At 42.4% G+C, this 22,415-nt stretch overlaps 1 protein-coding gene across 1 annotated transcript in view; it reads left to right on the top strand.

The window, feature by feature from the left end:
- The first annotated feature begins 11,027 nt into the window (after positions 1-11,027).
- LOC121436883 (retinal guanylyl cyclase 2) overlaps positions 11,028-22,415 on the top strand; it is an 82,292-nt gene continuing 70,904 nt past the window's right edge. Inside the window, exons 1-2 of the mRNA XM_041636786.1 lie at positions 11,028-11,757; positions 21,735-22,036. Coding sequence (XP_041492720.1) covers positions 11,028-11,757; positions 21,735-22,036 — 1,032 coding nt within the window. The remainder of the gene's footprint in view (positions 11,758-21,734; positions 22,037-22,415) is intronic.

Below are 22,415 nucleotides of genomic sequence, written 5' to 3'. Positions count from 1 at the left end.
GATAACTCTGAAATCCAAGTCAATAAATGTTAAGTAAATGTCAAAACATACAGTGCATTGATTTTTACTAATGCTTACACTTTAAATTCAGAAAAATTCAGTAGTTTGTCAAAATGGCTAGTTAAATGGTATGTTTATAAGAACGAATGAATATATACTATTTCTACTAAGAAGTATAAATATACTCCCAATACTTGGGAGGCAGAAGTACGAGGATCACAAATTCAGTGTCAGGGCCAATTAGATGGTTCAGTGGGTAAAGGCATTTGGCCTAAAGCTTCATAACTTGAGTTTGGTAGCTAAGTCTCACATAGTGGAAGCAGAGAACTGACTCTCTCAGGTTGTTCTCTGACCTGAACTAGCATGTTGTAGCATGTTTGCACATGCACGCACACATACACAAACACAAACATACATGCATATACACATGCACACTCAAATTTTAAAATAAAATAAAAATAAATTCAGTTTTCTAGTTAGTTACATAGCAAGTTGAGGCCAATCTGGGCTATATGTGAGAATCTGTGTCAAAGAACAACCACAGAAATTTCACCAAAAAAATAACAAGCAATAAATTTTAAAGTCAAAACTTTAAACTCTTCAAATTCTCCTTTTTTAAATAAAAGATTTATCTTTAGCTTATGCACACGAGTATTAGTCTGCATGGATGCCTGCGCCACATCTATGCCTGCTTTGTGAGGAGGACAGAAGAAGATGCTGGAATCCCCAGAACTGGAGTTATAGACATTATGAGCCAATATGTAGGTGCTGGGACCTGAACCCTAGCCCTCTGCCAGTGCTCTTTGACAGCTGAGCCATCTCAGCCAGCCTCTAAATTATTCTTCAAATATACATGTAACATTTCCTGTCAATGTATGTGAGAGAAGCTATGGGGCATGGCCTCCAGAAGTGAAAGTTAGGAAAGGTGGAGCCTGTGTTTGCAGGTAGGTCCAGTTTAACTCCGTAGCCTGTGATTTTAATGAGAACGTGTATGTTGTAATGTCATATTTAGAAAATAACTGCACTGGGTGTAATGGCACATGCCTTTAATCCTAGCAACTGGGAAGTAGAATTAAGCAGGTCTGTAAGTTCAAGGCCAGCCTGGACTACATAGTTAATTCCTGGCCAGCCACAGTTACATGAGCCCTTGTCTCATAGAATAAAATAAAATGTAAATTCGGTGTGGTGGCTGACACCTCTATTCAAAGCACTTGGGAGGCAGAGGCAGAAAGATTGCCGTAAGTGTAGGCCAGTCTGCATTGTAGAGTGAGACCTTGTCTCAAAAAAACAAATTCACAATATACTAGATTCAATGTAAACAAAATATTTTAATGACTTTGTACTGTTTTGCAGCACAAAATATTTTCACAACCAGCATGTACACCCTTATATTAATATTAAAAATTCATGTTAGAGGGGTTTTATATGATGATATAGTGACATCCTGTGGCTATGTGCTGTCATTACCGCTTTAGTTTTAATTTCAGTTTTGAAACTGACCACCAGAGGGCAGTGCTGACCTTTATGCGGGCCTTCTTTTCTGGACCGACTATGACAGCTGGAGCAAAATTCCGCCTGTTCAGTTAAAACTGCAGAAAACCAAGCCCATTTGTAATGTCATAGATAAATACATATACATATGCACAGAAATATATATGTATAAAATCACCTTCCTATTGTTTCTGTGCAATCTGAAGTAATATAGCAAAATTATTAAGTGCCAGGCTCTTAACCCACACTCCCTGAATTCCAGTCACAACCCCATCATTCACTAACTGTGTGACCACATAACCTATATGGGCTTAGTCAGTTTCTCCGCGTGTAAAGTGAAGTTCGGAATTGTCTCTGTGTCTTAGGGTTGTTATGAAAAATAAATAATGCATTTTTAGTGCCATGTGTGAGGACATGCACAGTAATTGGTTATTATGATATTGCTCCTGACCCCAGACTGTCTTTTTAAAAGATACATCCTGGTGATGCCTCCTTGGTGGGCATGATAAACATGATAAATGGAGAGAGACTTTTGCGATTACTACTGAGTGGACTAAAGAAATTTCAGTGATGGGGCTCAGCAGTTAGGAGCACTGGCTGCTCCTCCAGAGGACCCAGGTTCAATTCACAGCACTCACATGGCAGCTCACAATCATCTGTTACTCTGGCCTCGGGGAATCTGACTCCCCTTTCTGGACTCCATCGGCAGGCACTGCATGCACGTGGCGCATAGACATACATGTAGACGAAATACTCAGACACAGAAAGATAGCAAATATTGCTCAAAAATATTTCAAGAAAGACATCTCAGTGGCATCAGGGCATGGAAAATTTTTTTAAAAGATTTTTATGTATTATATATACAGGGTTCTTCCTGCATGTATCCTACAGTACAGAAGAGGGCACCAGATTTTATTACAGATGGTTATGAGCCATCATGTGGTTGCTGGGAATTGAACTGAGGACCTCTGAAAGAGCAGCCAGTGCTGTTTACCTCTGAGCCATCTCTCCAGCCCCCAGGAAACTTTTTTTTAAGGCTTGAAAGTTGCCAGTATGAGGCCTCATTGAAAAGAGGAGGGGTGTGGCAATTTGTCTGACATCTTGTCTAGTAGCTTTCCTCTGTCTTTAAACTTATTTTTCCCCCAATAGGTTCCCTGGGTTCACATAAGATTTCCAGACTTGAAGAAAGAACTTGTCCAAAGCCTCATTCTGGGTGACGAACTAGGGACTGATTATTGTGGATCCGTTTTTATAGCCCATGCTGATGTGGGACAATTCTGTATTCTGTCAATTACATTTTAAATAGACGCTAATTGGCCAGTAGCCAGGCAGGACATATAGGTGGGACAGACAGAAAATAGAGGCGGGGCAATGAGAACAGGAGAATTCTGGGAAGAAGGAAGTTCTCTCCCCAGTCCTGCCCAGACCAGAGAAGCAGCAGGATGTGACCTACCCTGCTGAAAAAGGTACTGAGCCATGTGGCTAACATAGATAAGGATAATGGGTTAATATATGTTATAAGAGCTAATATGAAGCCTGAGCTAATGGGCCAATCAGTTTATAACGTAGACTCTCTGTGTGATTTTCTTTGGGGGCTTACCAGCTGTGCGAACTGGGCAGGACATAAACCCCAACAAGCAGGCCCTTATGTTATACCATGCTCTAGCCTATATCTCAGTCATGGAAGGAATATGAGGATTGGTACCTAATGCCACATGAGGCCTTGGCCACTTTTCCAAGATAGTTGTCTTTGAAGTCTTCTGTAGTGTTTAGTATAAAAATATTATTAAATGTGAAGAGACAGTTCTCTGTTCTTTGTAACTGTAATTATAAAGGAAGTCAGGGGCCTAGCTAGATGGTTCAGTATGTAAATGAACTTACAATCTTAGAGGTTCAAGTTCAATCCCCTGAATTTATGTAAAGGGGGAAGGAAAGAATGGGCTCCCTCTGCAGGCACTGCACGAGGGTGTGGGGGATACATGTGCCAGGACTTCTCTATGTACGTACCCAAGAGAAAAGAAAAGTATTTCCACTTAATGGTTTTTCTTGTTGTTTTTCGAGATGGGGTTTCTCTATGTAGCTGTGGCTGTCCTGGAACTTGCTCGGTAGACTAGGCTGCCTCACCTTAGAGATTCACCTGAGCCTGCCTCCCGAGTGCTGGGACTGAAGGTGTGCACTACTACCTCCTGGCCCTCCTAAACATTTTATGTGCGATTGCAGTTGCAGAGATGACTCAGTTTGTGAAATGCTTACTTTCAGGCATGGATACCTGAGTTTATCTCCCAGAACACACATACAAAGACTGAGCACAGTGGCGTGCTCCTGTAATTTCAGCGATTGTGAGGCAGAGACAAGAGGGTCCCCAAGGCTCACAAGGTACCACTCTAGCCAGATTCTGGTTCAGTGAGAAACCCCATATCAAAAAAAAAGTGGATAGTTATTGAGGATGACACTGATCTTCTTATCTTTGTGTGCGCGCGCGCACGCGCGCGCGCACACACACACACACACACACACACACACACACACACACACACACACGCATATATGCACACAAGTGCCCAGAGAATCCTTTTACATAAATAAAAAGGAATAAAGTATTTAGGAATGATGGGACAAGAATGAATCTTGGAAATATAATGGTAAGGGAAACAAGGTAGATACTAAAGGCCACATACTGCATGATTCTAGTTATATGTGTCCAGGAAAGGCAGGCTACAGAAAACAAAAGCAGAACAGTGGCTACCTAGGCATAGGAGCAAAGGGGAATCGAGAGTTATTTTTAACAGGGGATAGAATTTGCTCATGGGGAAAATGAAAATGATTCTGGGAAGGGAGGCTAGTAATAATTGAACAATTTTGTGAGTATACCAAAATACTCTAAGTCATACATTTTATGAGAGTAAATATGACAGGTGAATTATGCCAGAATTAAGCTTTTATAAAAATGACTGTCATGTAGTAACCGTTACTTAATAGAAGTAATTTTATTCATTAATATCTCAACTTTTAAACTCTGGATTCCAGAGTAGTGCCCTGAATAAATGGTGAGCAGATACCCAGATGGAAGGATGATGGGAAAAGCACAGATCTGAACTCTCAAGGAAGTAGAAAGACTGGAGTGCAGGGAAGTTCGAAACCCCCTTTCGGAAGAAAAGAAAGTGCGAGCCCATAAGGGAGATATATGAGGGAGAGAAATTTCATCTACTTTGTAGTTTTCAGGGAGCCAGCCTGCATTATCATTCATATCTGGGACCAGAACAGCTCATGAATGTTCTGGCATTTAGAAGTAGCAGTCCTGGAGAAAAGGGAGCTTTGTAGTTATTAGATAGAAGGAGAGAAAGGAGAAACACACAGGCCACATCCAAGGCTATGTGAGTCTGGCTGGAAAGGTTGAAGGCAGTAGCCTGTGTAGGATGCACCCATCTAGAGGGTTCTAATTGTTTTTTTTTAATTTATTTATTTATTAAAGATTTCTGCCTCCTCCCCACCACCGCCTCCCATTTCCCTCCCCCTCCCCCAATCAAATCCCCCTCCCTCATCAGCTCGAAGAGCAATCAGGGTTCCCTGACCTGTGGGAAGTCCAAGGACCACCCACCTCCATCCAGGTCTAGTAAGGTGAGCATCCAAACTGCCTAGGCTCCCCCAAAGCCAGTACGTGCAGTAGGATCAAAAACCCTTTGCCATTGTTCTTGAGTTCTCAGTAGTCCTCATTGTCCGGTATGTTCAGCAAGTCCGGTTTTATCCCAGGCTTTTCCAGACCCAGGCCAGCTGGCTTTAGTGGGTTCCCGATAGAACATCCCCATTGTCTCAGTGTGTGGGTGCACCCCTCGCGGTCCTGAGTTCCTTGCTCGTGCTCTCTCTCCTTCTGCTCCTGATTTGGACCTTGAGATTTCAGTCCGGTGCTCCAATGTGGGTCTCTGTCTCTGTCTCCTTTCATCGCCTGATGAAGGTTAATATTCAAGAGGATGCCTCTCTGGGTCAATGCATTTAGGTCAGCTCTTACAGGTGGGATCAATTTAAAGGATTAGAAGTGTCACTCTAAATCCTAATCCGGATCTTGGTGTGGGGATGCTGGAGTGGGTTCCCGAAGGTTTACTATGCCTCATAATCATTTACTCTTTCAACGGAAGATGTCAACAGACTGGAGTCCTTAGCAGGATTAGGACAGCCTGGAAGATGTGCAGAAATGGATGCGTTGGAGTAGCTGTGCCTGAGATCTGCATGCACAGGTCGTCCACTGAAGATATTTGAGTGGTGAATTACATGGTAAGTAGTTGATAACTCTTGTTTATAGGAGAGATTGTGATGGGAGAAGAAAAACAGCCCACGTATGAGCTCAGACACTGGGAGGTATGTTACTTTTACTGTGATACATGGTATAAAAGAAGGAAAGGAAAGAAAGGGAGGGAGAGAATGAGAGGATAAGAAAGAGAGAGAGAGAGAGACAGAGAGAGAGAGAGACAGAGACTTGAAGACGCTTTTTTTTTAAAAAGATTTTATTTATTTATTATGTATACAACATTCTGCCTGCATGAAGAGGGCGCCAGATCTCATTACAGATGGTTGTGAGCCACCATGTGGTTGCTGGGAATTGAACTCAGGACCTTCGGAAGAGCAGCCAGTGCTCTTAACCACTGAGCCATTTCTCCAGCCCTTGAAGACGCTTTTAAATCAAGATCTGGATTTAAAAACTCTTCTCCAAGCTTTCATTTACTTTCTCTCATGACTCTTTTTTATTTCTTCCTGATGTTGTCTTAGCCAAGCTGTTAACTTGATTCAGGCTATAACTGCAAAGATCAATCATCTGGAGAAGTCCCCAGCGTGACAAGCTGGGATGAGGAGCCATTTCCCTCAGCTCTATCTGTCACACTCTCTCCTTGCGTATGTTCAGCTGATTGGGAAGGCAATCTGAGAGGAAATGGTGCATTCCTACGTGCTAAGCATAGTCTGAGGAAGCTTGACCCCCATGCAGATCTTCACACCTGAGTTACCAAGGAGTTACCTAGGCAACAACCCCAGAACTGTGGGGTTGGTAGTGTTTTAGTTCCAAAATTTCATAACTTCAGATTTCATTTTATTTATGTCTATGCTTCCCATTAACCCTAGGGGACCTTCCCGCAGACAGAGGCCTTTTACACAAGAGTGTGTTATAATTTGTCTTTAAATCAAAACCAACAGGTGAAGGTGTCTTTCCTTACTTCCTCTTTCCTTACTACCTCTTTCCTTCCTCCTTCCTTACTTCCTCCTTCCTTACTTCCTTCTTCCTCCCCCTTCTTATCTCCACTTTCCCCCTTTCATCCCTCCTTTAACTCCTCTATTCATTTTTTTTAAGATTAAGTTTTTCTCCAGTAAAGTTTTGAGCTGTGGAATCAAGATGAAATACAATAGCAACATAGGCAATTGTGGTTCTCCAGGGAGACCTAGCAGAGTTAGTAGCGCGTAATGCATGACATACATGCCAGAAAGAGTGAGAGGGTAGATCTTCAGCTTGGTGGGGCATTCACTCTGTAGTTAATGAAGGAAAAGAGCAGCAGTAACTGGGAAGGATAGGCAAGGGACATTTTTTGACCCCTGGCTAGAGGAAGAGCCTATGTTATAAGTGCATATAAACTTTGAAAATGCTTCCAGAAATGTAAACGTTTTAGAACTTGAGATGGGTCAGGCACTGTGCTTGGGAAGAGTGGCCTGGATTATCCCATTAGAATGCCAGGCTTACACTAGAAAGGATAGCTGGTGGCTTTGAGTTGCAAGCCCTAATTTTCCTCTTCAAAGCGTGGGTGCTCTTCATCTCCCTGCACTTTAGGCATGAAAGTACTGCAAATTTGACTATTTGGGCACAAACGTGCCTGTACCTCTATTTATTTCCAGCATTGTTCGCTTGAGCAGAGTGGGAGAAGGCATTAAATGTCCTCATTCTTCACATATCCATGCAGATGATTTGAAGAGAGGTTTCTATGAAGTTCTTGAGCTCTCTATTAATGGAGAGGCCAGCGAGAACTGAGAAAAAAATTGGGGCTGCAAATTTCACTTTGTGGATCGTTTTGAAAAGTGGATACTGACTCAGGTCTAAAGTAGGGCCTTTTCAATGTGAAAATGTCTCATTACAGCTGTTTTTTCTCTTCACTAATTGCTCAACAAATATTTAGTGAGCATTTACTATGATTCAGGCACAGTGCAAAGTGCTTAGGTTCTAAATGTGTGTTTAGGAGTAATAATGGTAAGTGGTGGCTTTAGGCATCCAGGCTGTCAGCATAGTTTAACTCACACTGAAGGAGAGAGTAGGCTTCACATGGGAGGTCCTTGATCAAGGACTCTAAATCGAAATTAAGAAACTGGATCTGAGCCAGGCAGTGGTGGCGCATGCCTTTAATCCCAGCACTTGGGAGGCAGAGGCAGGCGGATCTCTGTGAGTTTGAGGCCAGCCTGGTCTACAAGAGCTAGTTCCAGGACAGGCTCCAAAGCTACAGAGAAACCCTGTCTTGAAAAACCAACAAACCAACCAAACAAACAAACAAAAAACCCAAACAAAACAAACAAACAAAACCCCCCGGATCTGTCCGATGGAATTCAGTGGAAAAGAGTTGGGGATGGAACTGAAAAAGAAGCCTTTTAAAGGTGGTCTAGCAAGAATTTTTAACAGTGGAGGGGTTTGGAATAACTTTCTGGAAGAAACATGGAAGCCAGGATCACTGTATGCCAGAGAAGAAAGATAATTGAAGAGCTCAAAGTCCAGGTTAGGGCAAAGAAGGGAGGAATTTGTTGCCCGTTGCATTTTGAGTCACTAGTAGAGCTGGACCCAGAGACCTGGCCTTCTGATTGCCAGGACAATCCACTTTGCGAGCAGCAGGGAAGAACCCGTGTTATGGAAAGACAGTTGTGTGCTTAGCATTATAACTTATTTAACCAGCTCTCTTCAAAAGATTATAGATTATATTTATCCACTTTCCAGATGAAGAAATTGAGCATGAGGGGATGTGCTTCTAAGACTTCCATTCCTGAACACCAGTGTAAGCTTGGGATATAGTGCAGCTTAACAAGTGACCCCCATTTCCACTTTTGCAACAGTGTGCTTCAAGTCAGGTTATGGCAGAGCTAGGATTAAACACAAACTGCAGGTTCCTTCTATTTAGATAGCGAATTTTTCATTGTTCCTTCCAATTTGCTTTGTTTCTCTAACTCTTTGTCTAATTTATTCTTTCATGGAGAGGGGAGGACTAAGGAGGTCTTAAACCACAAATGAGCCAATAAAATTCAATTTGAGTAGAATAGAAGGTAGAATGAGGTGATCTCAATTATTTTATAGATTAGGGGATATGTATAAGCCTTCTATCACAGTGTTTAATCAACTGGGGTGTAAATCCTCAGTCTACCGTGGTGCACCCCCAGGTGAGTTGTTCTTTCTCTGCATTCCTTCCTCATCTATAATTAATTGTGACAGCAGGTACTTCTAAGAGGTATAATGAATTCTTTAAATTAAGTTGTTATTAAAATAAGATAATATATGCAAGGGGTATAACCTACTGCTTTTCACATACTAAGAATGCAGTACATTTTAGCCTTTATTATTCTGGGTGCTGATTTCTAATTTAAATGTACAGGTTATGGAAAAGAACTCATAAGACTGGTGTATTTGCGTTAGTAGAACCAATTGTTTGTCTTCCATAGTCCATTTTGCGTTGCTATGACAACATATCTGAGGCTTAGTACTTTTTAAAAGAAAGATGTTTGTTTAGTTCACATCTTGGAAAATAGGAAATTCAAGATCTGGCAGCTGCATCCACTGTGGATCTCATGGTACACTGTAACATTTCAGGTGACATAGAATGGTAGGAACACATATAAGAGATCACGTGGCTTGAAACACCAGGTACTCACTCTATAAGAACACACTCATCCTCCCAAGAGCTCATTCATCCCTGTGTGAACATCAAGTTCCCCCAAAGCCTGCCCATCTCTCTTAAAGGCCTACTCACCTCTTAAATGTCCTACCGCAGCACTATCACACTGGGGATGATTTTCATCCTAAATTTTGTAATGCACAAGCCACCAATGAATGATGGCAGCTTCTTCACCTAATTGCTGGTCGGTCCACCACATGGGTTGCTTTTATTGTCCACCCCTGTTGGTAGAAAGGGTGAGGCCCTGTGAGCTAAGAGTTGTATAATTCAATATCTTTATCCCAAAATGTACTTGAAACAGGGACCCCTCACACACAATGGAAAAACCTGGAATGGGATGAAGGTGGGAGAAGAAGTGTGTGGCTGTTTGCTAGATCTCAGCTTGTAGACCACGCTTTCTACTTTAAGTTGTGCCCGACCCTCATGCTTCCACAATAGCATGCAGACCGGGTGTGGGTTTTTATGGAAGAGAAATAAGACTATATTGTCTTTCAAAGTCTTGTAATGGACGTGAGATCTTCAGGCATGTGGCCATTCCAGAAGCACCCTTAAAGCAGTTGGGAGCTTCTCTTTCTGACCCTCATACCCCTCAGTGTTTGGCACGTTACTTTTAGAACTGCTTCCTTTCCCACGTTGCCCCACCCCCCACTGTCATTTAAACAGCTTGCTCTGGTGTGTGAAGATTAGTCACAGTAGTTTGGTGGGTCTTTAAAATCTACCAGGTGTGCCCCAATTAGGCTTTCTCACAAAATTAGGGCTTGGAGCCAGGATCACATCCAACAGGGCTACCATGGGCAAAATGATTACAGTTAATCAAACAATAATAGCATGGCCTGATCAATGCACAGCTGTGCTGATTATCAGCCCCAAGGAGAGCCAAGCCATTATTTTGACATTTTATTCAAGCAAGTATTTATTAATGGTTTCCCTCAGTATCATCTCTCTTGATCGATTCATGTTTCCATATATATATATATATATATATATATATATATATTTTAAATTTCCCTTCGAGACAGGATTTCAGTCTGTACGCCGGATGCTGGGCTGAGCTTTCTGCAGTCTGAATCTTTGAAATGCTATGATTATAGTAGTGAGCAATGAATTCTGTCTACTGATGACATTTACGGTCTTGGGCCAACTTCAACGTTCTTTATCCATTTTGCATACATTCATCTGATTTTCTTTGCTGGGAACTTGGCTTCAGGAACTCCTAGTCCAGTGGGATCTCTTCTCCACACAGCTGCCCTTGTCACTGCTTATTCTCTGTGACATTCTGTAAGCACAGAGGCATCAGTCAGTCCTGTATGTGTATCGCAGCCAGCTTTGTGCGAAAGGAATCCCTTCTCTCACAGTTATGGATATGAGCGCACTGAACTCAACCTGGGAGGGTTAACTAAGGTAGCACGAAGTGGGGGAACACTTCAATTGCTTCTTGAAGGTAGAGTTCATCAAAAGAGGTTGGACTCTTGGGAGACTTCATTGTTTCATAAGTGATTTTCCCCAGAGGCTTCAGACTCATGTAACAAAATTTTACTCTGGTTGACAGGCACTCGGAAATACCACTGTCCATCTCCAGAGGGCAGAGTAACCCTCCAGTATCTCATCATTAGCTTGCTGAAAGACAGCAAGGCTATGTTCTTCGGACCCTGGCCTTTTTCTCGCCTTCTGTCCTGGTTTGCCATTTCCAGTAGACTGTCGGGACACCATGGCCTTACATCCTCCAAGTTCTGGCAATATGTGTGCCTCCTGGCCCTAGTGTCTCTCCTGCGGTGGACGCGAGCACTCCCCTACAAGATAGGGGTCATAGGCCCCTGGACGTGTGATCCATTCTTCTCAAAGGCCCTGCCTGAGGTTGCTGCTGGTTTAGCAATCGAACGAATCAGCCGGGATGTGGAATTTGACAGGAGTTACTCCTTCGAATATGTGATTCTTAATGAAGACTGCAGGACTTCCAACGCCCTCTCCAGTTTCATTTCCCACCAGCAGATGGCCTCAGGATTTGTTGGCCCTGCCAACCCTGGCTACTGTGAAGCAGCCTCACTCCTGGGAAACAGCTGGGACAAAGGGATTTTCTCTTGGGCTTGTGTGAATCATGAATTAGATAACAAACAGAGCTACCCGACCTTCTCTCGGACACTCCCTTCTCCTATCCGGGTGCTTGTAACTGTCATGAAGTATTTCCAGTGGGCTCAAGCTGGGGTCGTTTCCTCAGATGAAGACATTTGGGTGCACACAGCCAGTCGAGTCTCAACTGCTCTTCAGAGCCACGGTCTACCTGTAGGGGTCATCCTGAGCACAGGACAAGACAGTCAAAGCGTTCAGAAAGCTCTGCAGCAGATTCGCCAGGCAGACAGAATTCGCAGTGAGTGCTTGCACCCCGCCCGAGGTTTAAATGTGGTTTAAGCATGACGGTCTCTAAAAGATTTTCTGCCTTCATACCCTAGGCTGGCACATTGCTCCCTAGTTCTTTATGTGCATGCCCTCTTTCATGGATACTCAGACCCCAAGAATGTGGCTTCAGTGGAGTCAATCGTACTTTCTAGGGATTTTAACGCTCTTGTGTACCAGCACCTGAGCTCTGTCCCTGGTGTAGAAGAAAGACATCAAGAGTACGGTAGCCAGACAACTTGTCCCGAGAACCATAGCAGTTTCAGACTAACCACGGCAATGTGCTCTTGGGATTTCATTTTTAAAATGCCTGTCTTTTTTTTTTTTTTTTTTGGCCCCTTGTCTGAGTCGTTTCTTCATAGTTGCCCAGTCTGTGCGTCATCACATCTCACTCAGAACCCATCTTCTCTAGAGTGCTAAAGTCCATCTCTCCCCTTCCTCCTAAAGTGGCCTTCTTCTCCCTGCAGCATGCAGCTCGTTGTGATGGAAGGCACTTAGGTGATGAACGAAACATGGAACAGCATGCTTTCTATTAATATGTCTCTCATTGCAAGGGAAGCTCTGTGCTCAGAGAGGATTCTTGCCGAGGAAAGGGGCAAAATGTGCAACAGAGGATTTGACTCACCGAAGCTGCAATGACACCCAGGATTTGAGTTGATCTGGGGAGGAAACACTCCTCGTTCTCTAGAATCAGATCTTTGTTTTTTTTCTTACGTTTTTGACCCTTCGTTTTGACATTTTCTTTTCTATCCTTTTTATTTGGTTTTTGAAAATAAATCTCGTCTTTACATACTCTGGAAGTGGCAGTGATATATGGGAACAGCGCTTATTGTCAAACTGCAGCCACTTCATCACTTCAGGACCTGGAGCTCAGAAACCACTTCTTAACTGATTGCTTCTAGAGTTAGTGCTGACCCCATTCCTTTTCTTAACATAACAATGGACTTGCTAGAGAATAGTCTGTTTTAGGCCTGGCTTTTAACCAGAATCCATTTTAAAATTCAAGTCTCTCAACTATTGGGCCTTAATTATGATCATTGCTGGAAGAAGGCCTGAGGTTTTAGTCCCAGGATCTACAGTATTTATTCCTGGGGTCTGTAAGCTCCAGTCTATAAAAATCTTCAGGGATAGGCTGTTGGAGAAAGGTTGCTTGTTGGTTTCCTGCCACCAGGCTAGCTTAGACCAAAAATAATCACACAGAAACTGTATTAATTAAATTTCTGCATGGCTCATTAGGTCTAGCTTCTTATTGGCTAACTCATATTAATTTAACCCATTTCTATTAATCTGTATATCGCCACGTGGCTGTGACTTACCGGGTAAAGTTCCCAGCGTATGTCTCTGGTGGCAGCTTCCTGGCATCTCTCTGACTCTGCTCTTCTTTCTCCCAGCATACAATCTAGCTTTCTCTGCCTAGTTCTGTTCTTCCCTACCATAGGCTCCCACATCAGTAGGCAGTCAACATGGCTCTGGTTGCTTCATAAAAGAATGTAATACTTGCTGAGCACAAACATATTTTTAAAGATAGAACATCATTTTCAGAGAGTAGCCATGCTAGAAATAAAACAACATATATAGTGTCCAAACATTATATGTTGCAGAGCTTCATGAAGCCCTATGTCTCTTGTGAGTTTATATTCCCTGAATATGTCATATTCTACTCACTCTAAATACTATACTGATATTTTGATTCCGATCATGAAATGTTAAATAAATCTAGACCCCTGGGCTTTTTTGTCATCAGACTGAGAGGACTTAGTATTGAATGTTCACCATCACCAATTTTTGAGGTAGTAAACATGCTTTGTACTGTCCTGCCATTGGAAGCCTATCTTTTTTTCTTTTCAAGGGTTCTTGCATTAGCTGACCACTAGTATTACTTGGGCATCTTTTCAAAATGACTGAAGCTATGTTCAGAGTCTTGGATTGAATTGGCCTGTGGTGGGCCCCTAGCAAAGGTCCTTTAAATTGTTTCCCGGGTACTTTTTTTTTTTTTTTTTTGGCTCAACAGGAGTTCAGAGTCACTGTTTTTAAGTTAATTAGAATACAAATAAATGTTCCTCATTTGCATTGACCAGTCTTCTTTGCCTTGATCTTTGTTTAGTCCAACATCTGTTTGATGACTACGTGAATCAGCCCACTAAAGGGATAGAAATTTTGAGAATGAGGGGAAGCCAAACAGAGACTGTTTAAGGAGCCTATTTAACAAGGATAGCAGTGGCAGGTAGAAGAGGCGGTAAATCTCTATGCTCTGGGATTATTTTTTTGTGTTTCTGACAAATATAAGCAAACTCAGATGAGGTGTCCCAGGACCTCACTCACCTGAGTCACAGAAACTGAGTTATAAATTGGGCTGTAGACCAGGTTTGATTACACGTATCTCTGTGTAGAATGAGCAAAGGAGTGTGTAGTTCCCACAGCTGGTGCAATTAAGTATTCGGATTTTATTCTATGCCAGCCAGTAGGTGAGGTATGGCAGTAGTTCAGAAGAGGAGTGAGTGTTAACGAAAATAGTTCTGGTTAGGTTGTGAAACCAAGAGCTCCAAACATTGTAACCCAAGATGGAAGTTCTCCACAGGATCCTAAAGTGACTCAATAGTACTTAGTTTTTCATAGAAGAACCGTTTGTAACACAGAATGCAGTGGGAAGGGACCTCTTCTTTTGACCAGATCTGGCAAGAGTTGGAAGGTTGATTCATAGTAACAGTCATGACACTCCTGTGTGACAGTGAATGTGGGGTGGTGGGACTAATGATGGTAATAGGAATGGAGGGAAGAGAAGAGCAGACTCTTGTCCATGTGCTGCTTCTGTTCCTTAGAAATTAGTGTTTCCAATTAGATCATATTACTGGTGCTTCATTGGTGTTAAGAGGAAGTATCTTTCTCAGAAATGAGTCTGAATCATGTTTACACAGTACAAAGGCAATGGTCAATTAAACAGTAAAGCAACAATAATATAGCTCCAGACTTTTGGAAAGGGAAACAACAGAGGCTTTATTAGATGTTTGGTCACAGAGACAACAAATGAAACCTGTCATTCTACCTTACACGTAAGCAGGGCTCTGCAGTTTCCAAGGTATGGACACACTGACCATCTCATTTGTCACTATTTTCCAGGAGTTAGGTTTTATTGTTTTTCTTCTTCGAAGTTTACAATATCTGTGAGGCTCATAAGAGCAAGTAGATAGGTGTAGGCTTTGTGAACACCAACTGATAGGGGCAATAAAGCCTCAGAGTAGGGGGATTCAGCCTTTTCAAGGTTATCAAGTCATTTCGTTTCAATCTTGAAATGCTTGCCAGTTATCTTTATTTCTAACAAAGTCAAGTGGAGGTATTAATCAAAGACAAAGACCTTGATTTGCCATTAGGAATAATGTGTGGGATTATGTAAGTTTTGCCCTCTGCCTGGGAACCTAGCAGAGTGGATATGGGGGTCCAAATTCCATCCACTGTCTGCTTCTCCAACCATGAGCCCTGCTGGAAGTTTTTGTCCCTTGACACAAAGGAGAGCATTCAGTGGCCATGCAAAGCACCTGAGGGATTGTATCCACCCAAAAGGGGTTCCTTTTCTCATTCCTACAAAGGCCAGCAGGAGACCTTACCTCTAGCTCCTCAATGGACTTTTCAAATGACTGTTTCAACCCCTCCTGTCTTCTTAGTTTGAAACCCTTTCCATTTGAGTTTACCTGCTTGTCCACCATTTGGGGTTTCCTTTAAATCTTTCCATATTAGAATTGCTTTATTGTGGCAGCCCAAATAGCCTTCTCTTGTTCTCTCAAATTAGATATAGTTTCTTCTATTTTTATAGCCAGGGTCTGACCAGCTTCTTTCCATCGATTATATCCTTGCACATAAAAGAATAGCTGATAATTCCTAATATTTATTGAGAATTTATTATATCCTAGGCATTTTGAAAGGACTTTACATGGACTGTCTCATTCAATTCTTTCAATGCCCATATAAAATAAGACTCATCACTATTTTCCATTTTTATGGGTAAGACCTCTGAGACAGCAAGGTTAAACACTTGCCTGGTGAATGGGAGAGCTGAGATATATGTCTTCAGGTTTATCTGACATAGTGGCTCTCAAATCCAAGTGTGCAGCAGAATTTCCCGAAGAGCTTCTAAAAACGCTTTGCTAAATTCATTCTCTGAAGTTTCTGATTCAGAAAAGCTGGGGTGTGATCCAGAATATGTATTTCTAGTAAGTTCGCAAGTGATGCTCACCCTGCTGACTCACGGACTATACCTTGATAACTGATCTATGAAAAGGCTTTACTGCTTCCTTTCTGCTTGGGATATGCTCCTAAAACACAAGCACTGGAGAGTCTGTGCTCTCTGGATCATGTATGATTCAGCCCTTCCTTTCCTGTTATTGTCTTGATTCTAAGACCCGCAGATGAATGATTTTACGTGCCCCCAGGTGTGTCAGGGGTAAGCCTTGTTTCCAACACTAATAGCAGTGATATTGACAGTACTGTGGTAAATGCTGTTAGTCCTGTTAGGAATTTTTGGTATACAATTTCCTATAGATAAATGTAAGTGTACATAAATATAAATGATGAGAAGACCACTGGTTTTTATGAGCAGATCCACTGGCAGCATTGAAGACCCAGCACTAGAGGAAACCTCTAAACTTATTTTATGTGTCTGGGTGTTTTGTCTGCATGTCTGACTGTACACAATGTACATGCCTGGTGCCTGTAGAAGCCAGCAGATGGTATCCGATCTTCAGGAACAGGAGTTACGGATGGTTGTAAGCCACCATGTGGGTGCTGGGAATTGAACCTGCATCCTTTGGAAGAGCTGTCAGTGCTTTCAGCCATTAAGGTGTCTCTCCAGCCAGAAACTTCTTAACATCTAGACCTTCCCCCTCAATGTTAATGTCCTTTATGTGTCTGCCCTCCTGTGGTCTGCCCTGCCTTCAATATTAGCAAATCATCCAACCGAAATAGACTAAAAGGAATGCCAGGGAAAGAAAAGGGCACACAAACATCTAAAATGCAGGTGAAGGGTAGACTGCGGGTTTCTGTTAGTTGAGCATTCACAAACACGAGCATGGCCCCAGAAGCTTCTTTAGCACTAGTTTTTGGAAGCATTCCCATCTCCCAAGATGTGAAACCAGACTCTAGTTTTCTCCACAGAGGATTCTGTAGTCAGTGTATCTGTGAGAGATAGAGATCTGCTGGATTATTATTATTATTATTATTATTATTATTATGAAAAGGCCTTCTGGTATATCTTAGGCTAACCTTGAACTCATTATAGTCTAGGCTGGTCATGCACTTTAACACTTCATCAAGATCATCCTGCCCACGTCTTCCTGGTTCTGGGGATCATAGGCACGCAGAACAGTGTCTGCAAGTTTTGCCCTTTGAAGAATACAGATTATCTCTCTTAAGAAAGTAGTGGGTAGAGACTTTCCATATAGGAAGAGAAAGAAGGGTTGAGGAACCCAGGGACCGGCTTTCTCTAGGCTTTCATGGTATTCTTTTCTACAAACACCGAAGGTGAGAGAGCTACAGTCTAAAGACATGGTTGCTAGGTAGCTCAAGAGGAGTACTCAGATACCAGAGAAAGAGCCCATATCATTCTTCTAAGATATGATCTCTTGTGTGTGTGTGTGTGGGGGGGTGTTTTCTGGTTCTTGTTTTGTCTATAAAAAGGCTTGGCTATCCACAATCAAGATGGGAACTTTAAAATTAATATTACTTGGTGACCACCTGTTGACCTAAACCTTGCCTAGGATTTCAGTTTTCTGTATACTAATCCTTTCCCGACAACAACTTAGAGGTCAAATCCCATTTTAATGAATGTAATTTTGAGATAATAAAAGCTATTTAGTGAAAACCATCTCATAGAACAGATGCATCCATTAAAGCCTTGTGCATGAAGCACTCAACCTATTAAATTAAGATGCTGCTGTTTGAATTCAGTGTTTATGCTTTCCACTTGAATGTGCTCAATGGCAAGTTCTTGCCCTGTACAAATAGAGGCCTGAGATCATTCCCTCTCAAAGTTTTCATTTTTTCATCTCAAAATGAGCGAGAAAGATGGGGCTAGATACTCTTAAATGGTCTTTCTAGCTTTGGAAATTTGGATCCTTTAAAAAATGTCATTTATCAAAAACCCACTGCAATTGTTCTTGAATTCTCAGTATTCCTCATTGTCCGCTATGTTCAGCTAGTCCGGATTTATCCCATGCTTTTTCAGACCTAGGCCAGCTGGCCTTGGTGAGATCCCAATAGAACATCCCCATTGTCTTAGTGTGTGGGTGCACCCCTCGTGGTCCTGAGTTCCTTGCTCGTGCTCCGTCTCCTTCTGCTCCTGATTTGGACCTTGAGATTTCTGTCCGGTGCTCCCGTGTGGGTCTCTGTCTCTCTTTGTGGGAGCCTAGGCAGTTTGAATGCTCACCTTACGAGACCTGGATAGAGGTGGGCAGTCCTTGGGCTTCCCACAGGTCAGGGAACCCTGATTGCTCTTCGAGCAGATGAGGGGGGGGGACTTGATCGGGGGAGGGGGAGGGAAATGGGAAGCGGTTGTGGGGACGAGGCAGAAATCCTTAATAAATAAATAAATTAAAAAAAAAGAAAAAAAAAAGAAAAAAAAATGTCATTTATATGCGGCAATGAGAAAAAATAGAGGTTCAGATTGAGGGGCAAGATACTGGCACTTGGCATTATATATAAGCCTGCTAGTGTCTACTTACCCAAGAGTGTAACTGCCAATTGTTCTGCTTTCTTATTAATGCAAATCTGTCCATGTCTCACACACCTCATGAAACCCAGCCAGCTGGCCTGGGTCTGAAAAAGCATGGGATAAATCCGGACTAGCTGAACATAGCGGACAATGAGGAATACTGAGAACTCAAGAACAATGGCAGTGGGTTTTTGATCCTACTGCACGTACTGGCTTTTGGGGAGCCTAGGCAGTTTGGATGCTCACCTTACTAGACCTGGACAGAGGTGGGTGGTCCTTGGACTTCCCACAGGTCAGGGAACCCTGATTGCTCTTCGAGCTGATGAGGGAGGGGGACTTGATCGGGGGAGGGGAGGGAAATGGGAGGCGGTGGCGGGGAGGAGGCAGAAATCCTTAATAAATAAATAAATTTAAAAAAATAAATGCATTTTTCTATAAAAGATAAAAAAAACCCCATGAATGCAGACTTTTTATTCCCAGTAATTTGCTAGCATGGAAACATCCATCTAAACAATTGTGTGTCTGTGTGTGTGTGTGTGTACATGAGTACATGTGCGTGCATGCATGCATGTGTGTGTATCCAGGTGCAATGATACTAGGACATGGTCTCTGACCCTAAGAAGACCACAGTTTCATAGAAGCTGTCATGTACAAATTAAGGCAATAAATACCATGGGTGGCATGATGGAAGCCAGTTTAGGGTATAGCGGTGGCTTGAAGTTGGCGTTAGCTATGACTCAGTGCATGAAGTTTATTGGTTATTGTTTTCAAGTATAACACCCATGAGAAAGAGAAAGCTAGAGAATTAGGTGGAAAGAATTAACAACAAAGGCCTCATCCAGTCCCCGAGGGGTACTCTGGAGCTGGGACAACTAGAATTGAGATAAAGAGTCTGGGGCTTTTCACATCTGTGCAGATTGTTCATTAAGGTGTAGGCTGACTCAAAGAAAGGTTACAATGTGCTAATAATTGTTTTAGCAAGCATCGTCCCAGGAATGAGAGAGCCCTGATTTGTAGTTTGCTGATTTCTGTAGAGTAAATTGCCTTCACTATGACCAATTTCAAGCTAATAACATGTAGTTTACTGGCTTACCGTGGTAGGGAAAATGTAACCATAGGCTCAGTGTGAGTCAACCCCCGCAAGCTCCAGTTCACGGCTAAAGGCATGTGACCTTGTGAGAGGTGGCTCTCTTCTGCTGAGGTTAATTGCTGGTGAAGCATTAGCTATTCCATGCTAACATTCCCAGCAGCTAGAGGAGTGAGTGTGTCGGTTCTGAAGTGTGTGTCTGGGTGGCACATCATAATGGCTCCCACTGCAGGCACTGAGATATTTGAATCTTAACAAACACAAAGTACTTCATCCTATTTAATGTTTTCCATGCAGTAATTTCAATATCCCTTCAGGGAGTTAAATGGAACTGTGTTTGGTAACCTTGATCAAGTCAGTTTATCACTGCCTTTGCAAGAGAAATGCCAACACTGGCTTAACTTGCCACGAATACCGATGAACTAGCCACTAACTAAAGCCCATAGTTTAATTCACCCTGTCTCCCCCTGCCCCTGCAACAGACCTTCCACTTGGTCAAATTCATTGGATCAAATGAATTCATGTGTGACGCTGTAATCAAACAGAGAGGGTGATGCCAGTTTTAATCTCTCTTCCTAAGCCCAACTCTCGCCTTGTCAAACCTCTCTGGTACCACATTGTCCCATTCCACAGTATGTGATTATCCACAACTGAAACTGAATTCTTTGTGTGGCTCATGAGATCGCTCCAAAGACGACCTTGGGGCACTCAAAGGATGGTCTGAGCATTAGAATACATGTAGACACTCTTAAAGTATTTATTTTCCAGGATCTAATTGTCATTTAAAAACTGAAGTTTGGCCGAGTTGTATGTGGGTTTTGTGTGTGTATCTTTAATATCCATCTTAAGTCAGCAGTGGTGGCGCACGCCTTTACACACAGCACTCAGGAGGCAGAGGCAGGCAGATTTCTGAGTTTGAGGCCAGCCTGGTCTACAGAGAGAGTTCCAGGATAATCAGAGAAACCCTGTCTCAAAAACCAAATAAATCCACCTTAAAAGTTCCTGAGTGGCTTATAATTGAGGGGTGGCAGCTCTAGTTACAAAGCCAAACTTTCCAGGAGTATTTAGAGAGTGTAAAAGAAAGCTTTGGAAAACACATGAAGCAATACGGTTATGCCAGAGACCACTCATTGAATGTAGTTAAGCACACTTAGTTCCTGAGATTAAAGGTTCCACAGAAGCATATATAATTAATATTTACCAGTGGTGATAGGACTTTTGCTTTTCTTCAAGGAACTCAGAATACTTGCCAGGCATTATCTAATTAAACTACTCAATGTACCTGTGAAATGCATTGGCATCTGCATTTTAAAGATGTGGGCACTGAAGCACAAGTGGGCTTAAACTGAGCTCATTTAGCATGCCAAGGACAAAATTGGATATAAGACTTTCAGTCTCATGATCGAGCCGCCATTCTTCAACCGTGGCCCCCTCTAATCCAGTCTATTCTAGCATAGCCTTGCCAAACAACGTAGCTTCATAAGTCTAGGAAGAATTAAATTGAGTGCAAAGTAATTCCAATTATAGGGAATTTAGATTGAAAAAAATTGAACATATCATCCACAATATTAGTAGCATTTATCGATGAGTGTGTGTTAGTTGTTTATAATGGCTTTTGGTAAGAGCGGGGGACATTAGTCAAAATACGCTGGGTTGCATCTTTGTAATGAGTAATAAGCAATGGTGGCTGTGGGCCTCTCTCCCAATCTACCCTTCTTAGATTCAAGAGTAGATACTAGACCCATCTTATGGGTTTCCTCCTTAAATTATCACTCCCTCTTCATGAAATATTGACTTCTGAAGGCACTGTGAGGATAAGGCATTTACCCAGAAGTACGCAGCTAAAACCTAGTGCTATCAGGATATAAACTCAATAGACCTTTCAACCTCAGGGCCTCTTAGTTTTCTGTCCCCAATTTAAGCTATTGTTGCAACCTAGGATTAGGCTCTGCAGCCTGTAGAAATGTCCTTTTTGCCTCTATACACAACTTAGAGTTCCCATTCATAACTCAGCCTTAACTTAGGACCTCAGGATCTTGTTTACCCGGTGGGCATAGGAAAGAAATCATTTCTAAATGATTGGTTAGAACCCATTTATGTATTTCCCTTGTTTGGTTTCGACCTGTATGTTTTGCTACCATAACTTCTTTCCCCCTGGTTTCAGTAATCATCATGTGCATGCATTCCGCCTTGATTGGGGGAGAGACTCAGACACACTTTCTGGAATCGGCTCATGATCTGCAAATGACGGATGGCACTTACGTATTTGTCCCCTATGATGCGCTGCTCTACAGTTTACCTTACAAGTACACCCCCTACCAGATCCTGAGGAACAATCAAAAGCTCCGGGAAGCCTATGATGCTGTGTTGACTGTTACGGTGGAGTCCCATGGAAAAACTTTCTATGATGCCTATACAGAAGCAGCGACCAGGGGAGAAATTCCGAAGAAGCTGGATTCACACCAAGTAAGTGCAGACTCACAAGTTGTCCCAGGCTGAGAACAAAAAATGTGGGGAAAAGGATGGCTTCCCCCACCCCCCCTTACTACGTATTCTGAGAAGTCCATGTCAGATGAATAGCTGTCAACATTTTCTCCAATTCTGCCAACTTTCTCTTCTCTCTGGTAACTAGAAATGAGGAAACAGAAACATATTTTTACATATGCTGAGGTTGTTCAAGGGGAGCTAATAAAATAGAAGTCTTCTTTTGTGTGAACCAAGTTTGGAACCAATTCACCAGGAAGACAAGACAGTGGGTATTAACTATAAGCACCGAGGAAAGCTTGGGAGCAAGAGAGGTTGTCTTCCCCAGGGAGAACATACATACAAGGAACTATATATATAT

This window comes from Microtus oregoni, unplaced genomic scaffold (genome assembly GCF_018167655.1).
Source record: "Microtus oregoni isolate MIOR12 unplaced genomic scaffold, Mior012 000050F_005, whole genome shotgun sequence".
Lineage (NCBI taxonomy): Eukaryota > Metazoa > Chordata > Mammalia > Rodentia > Cricetidae > Microtus > Microtus oregoni.
Note: the sequence above shows the minus strand (reverse complement) of the source record. Positions and strands in the feature narration are given on the sequence as shown.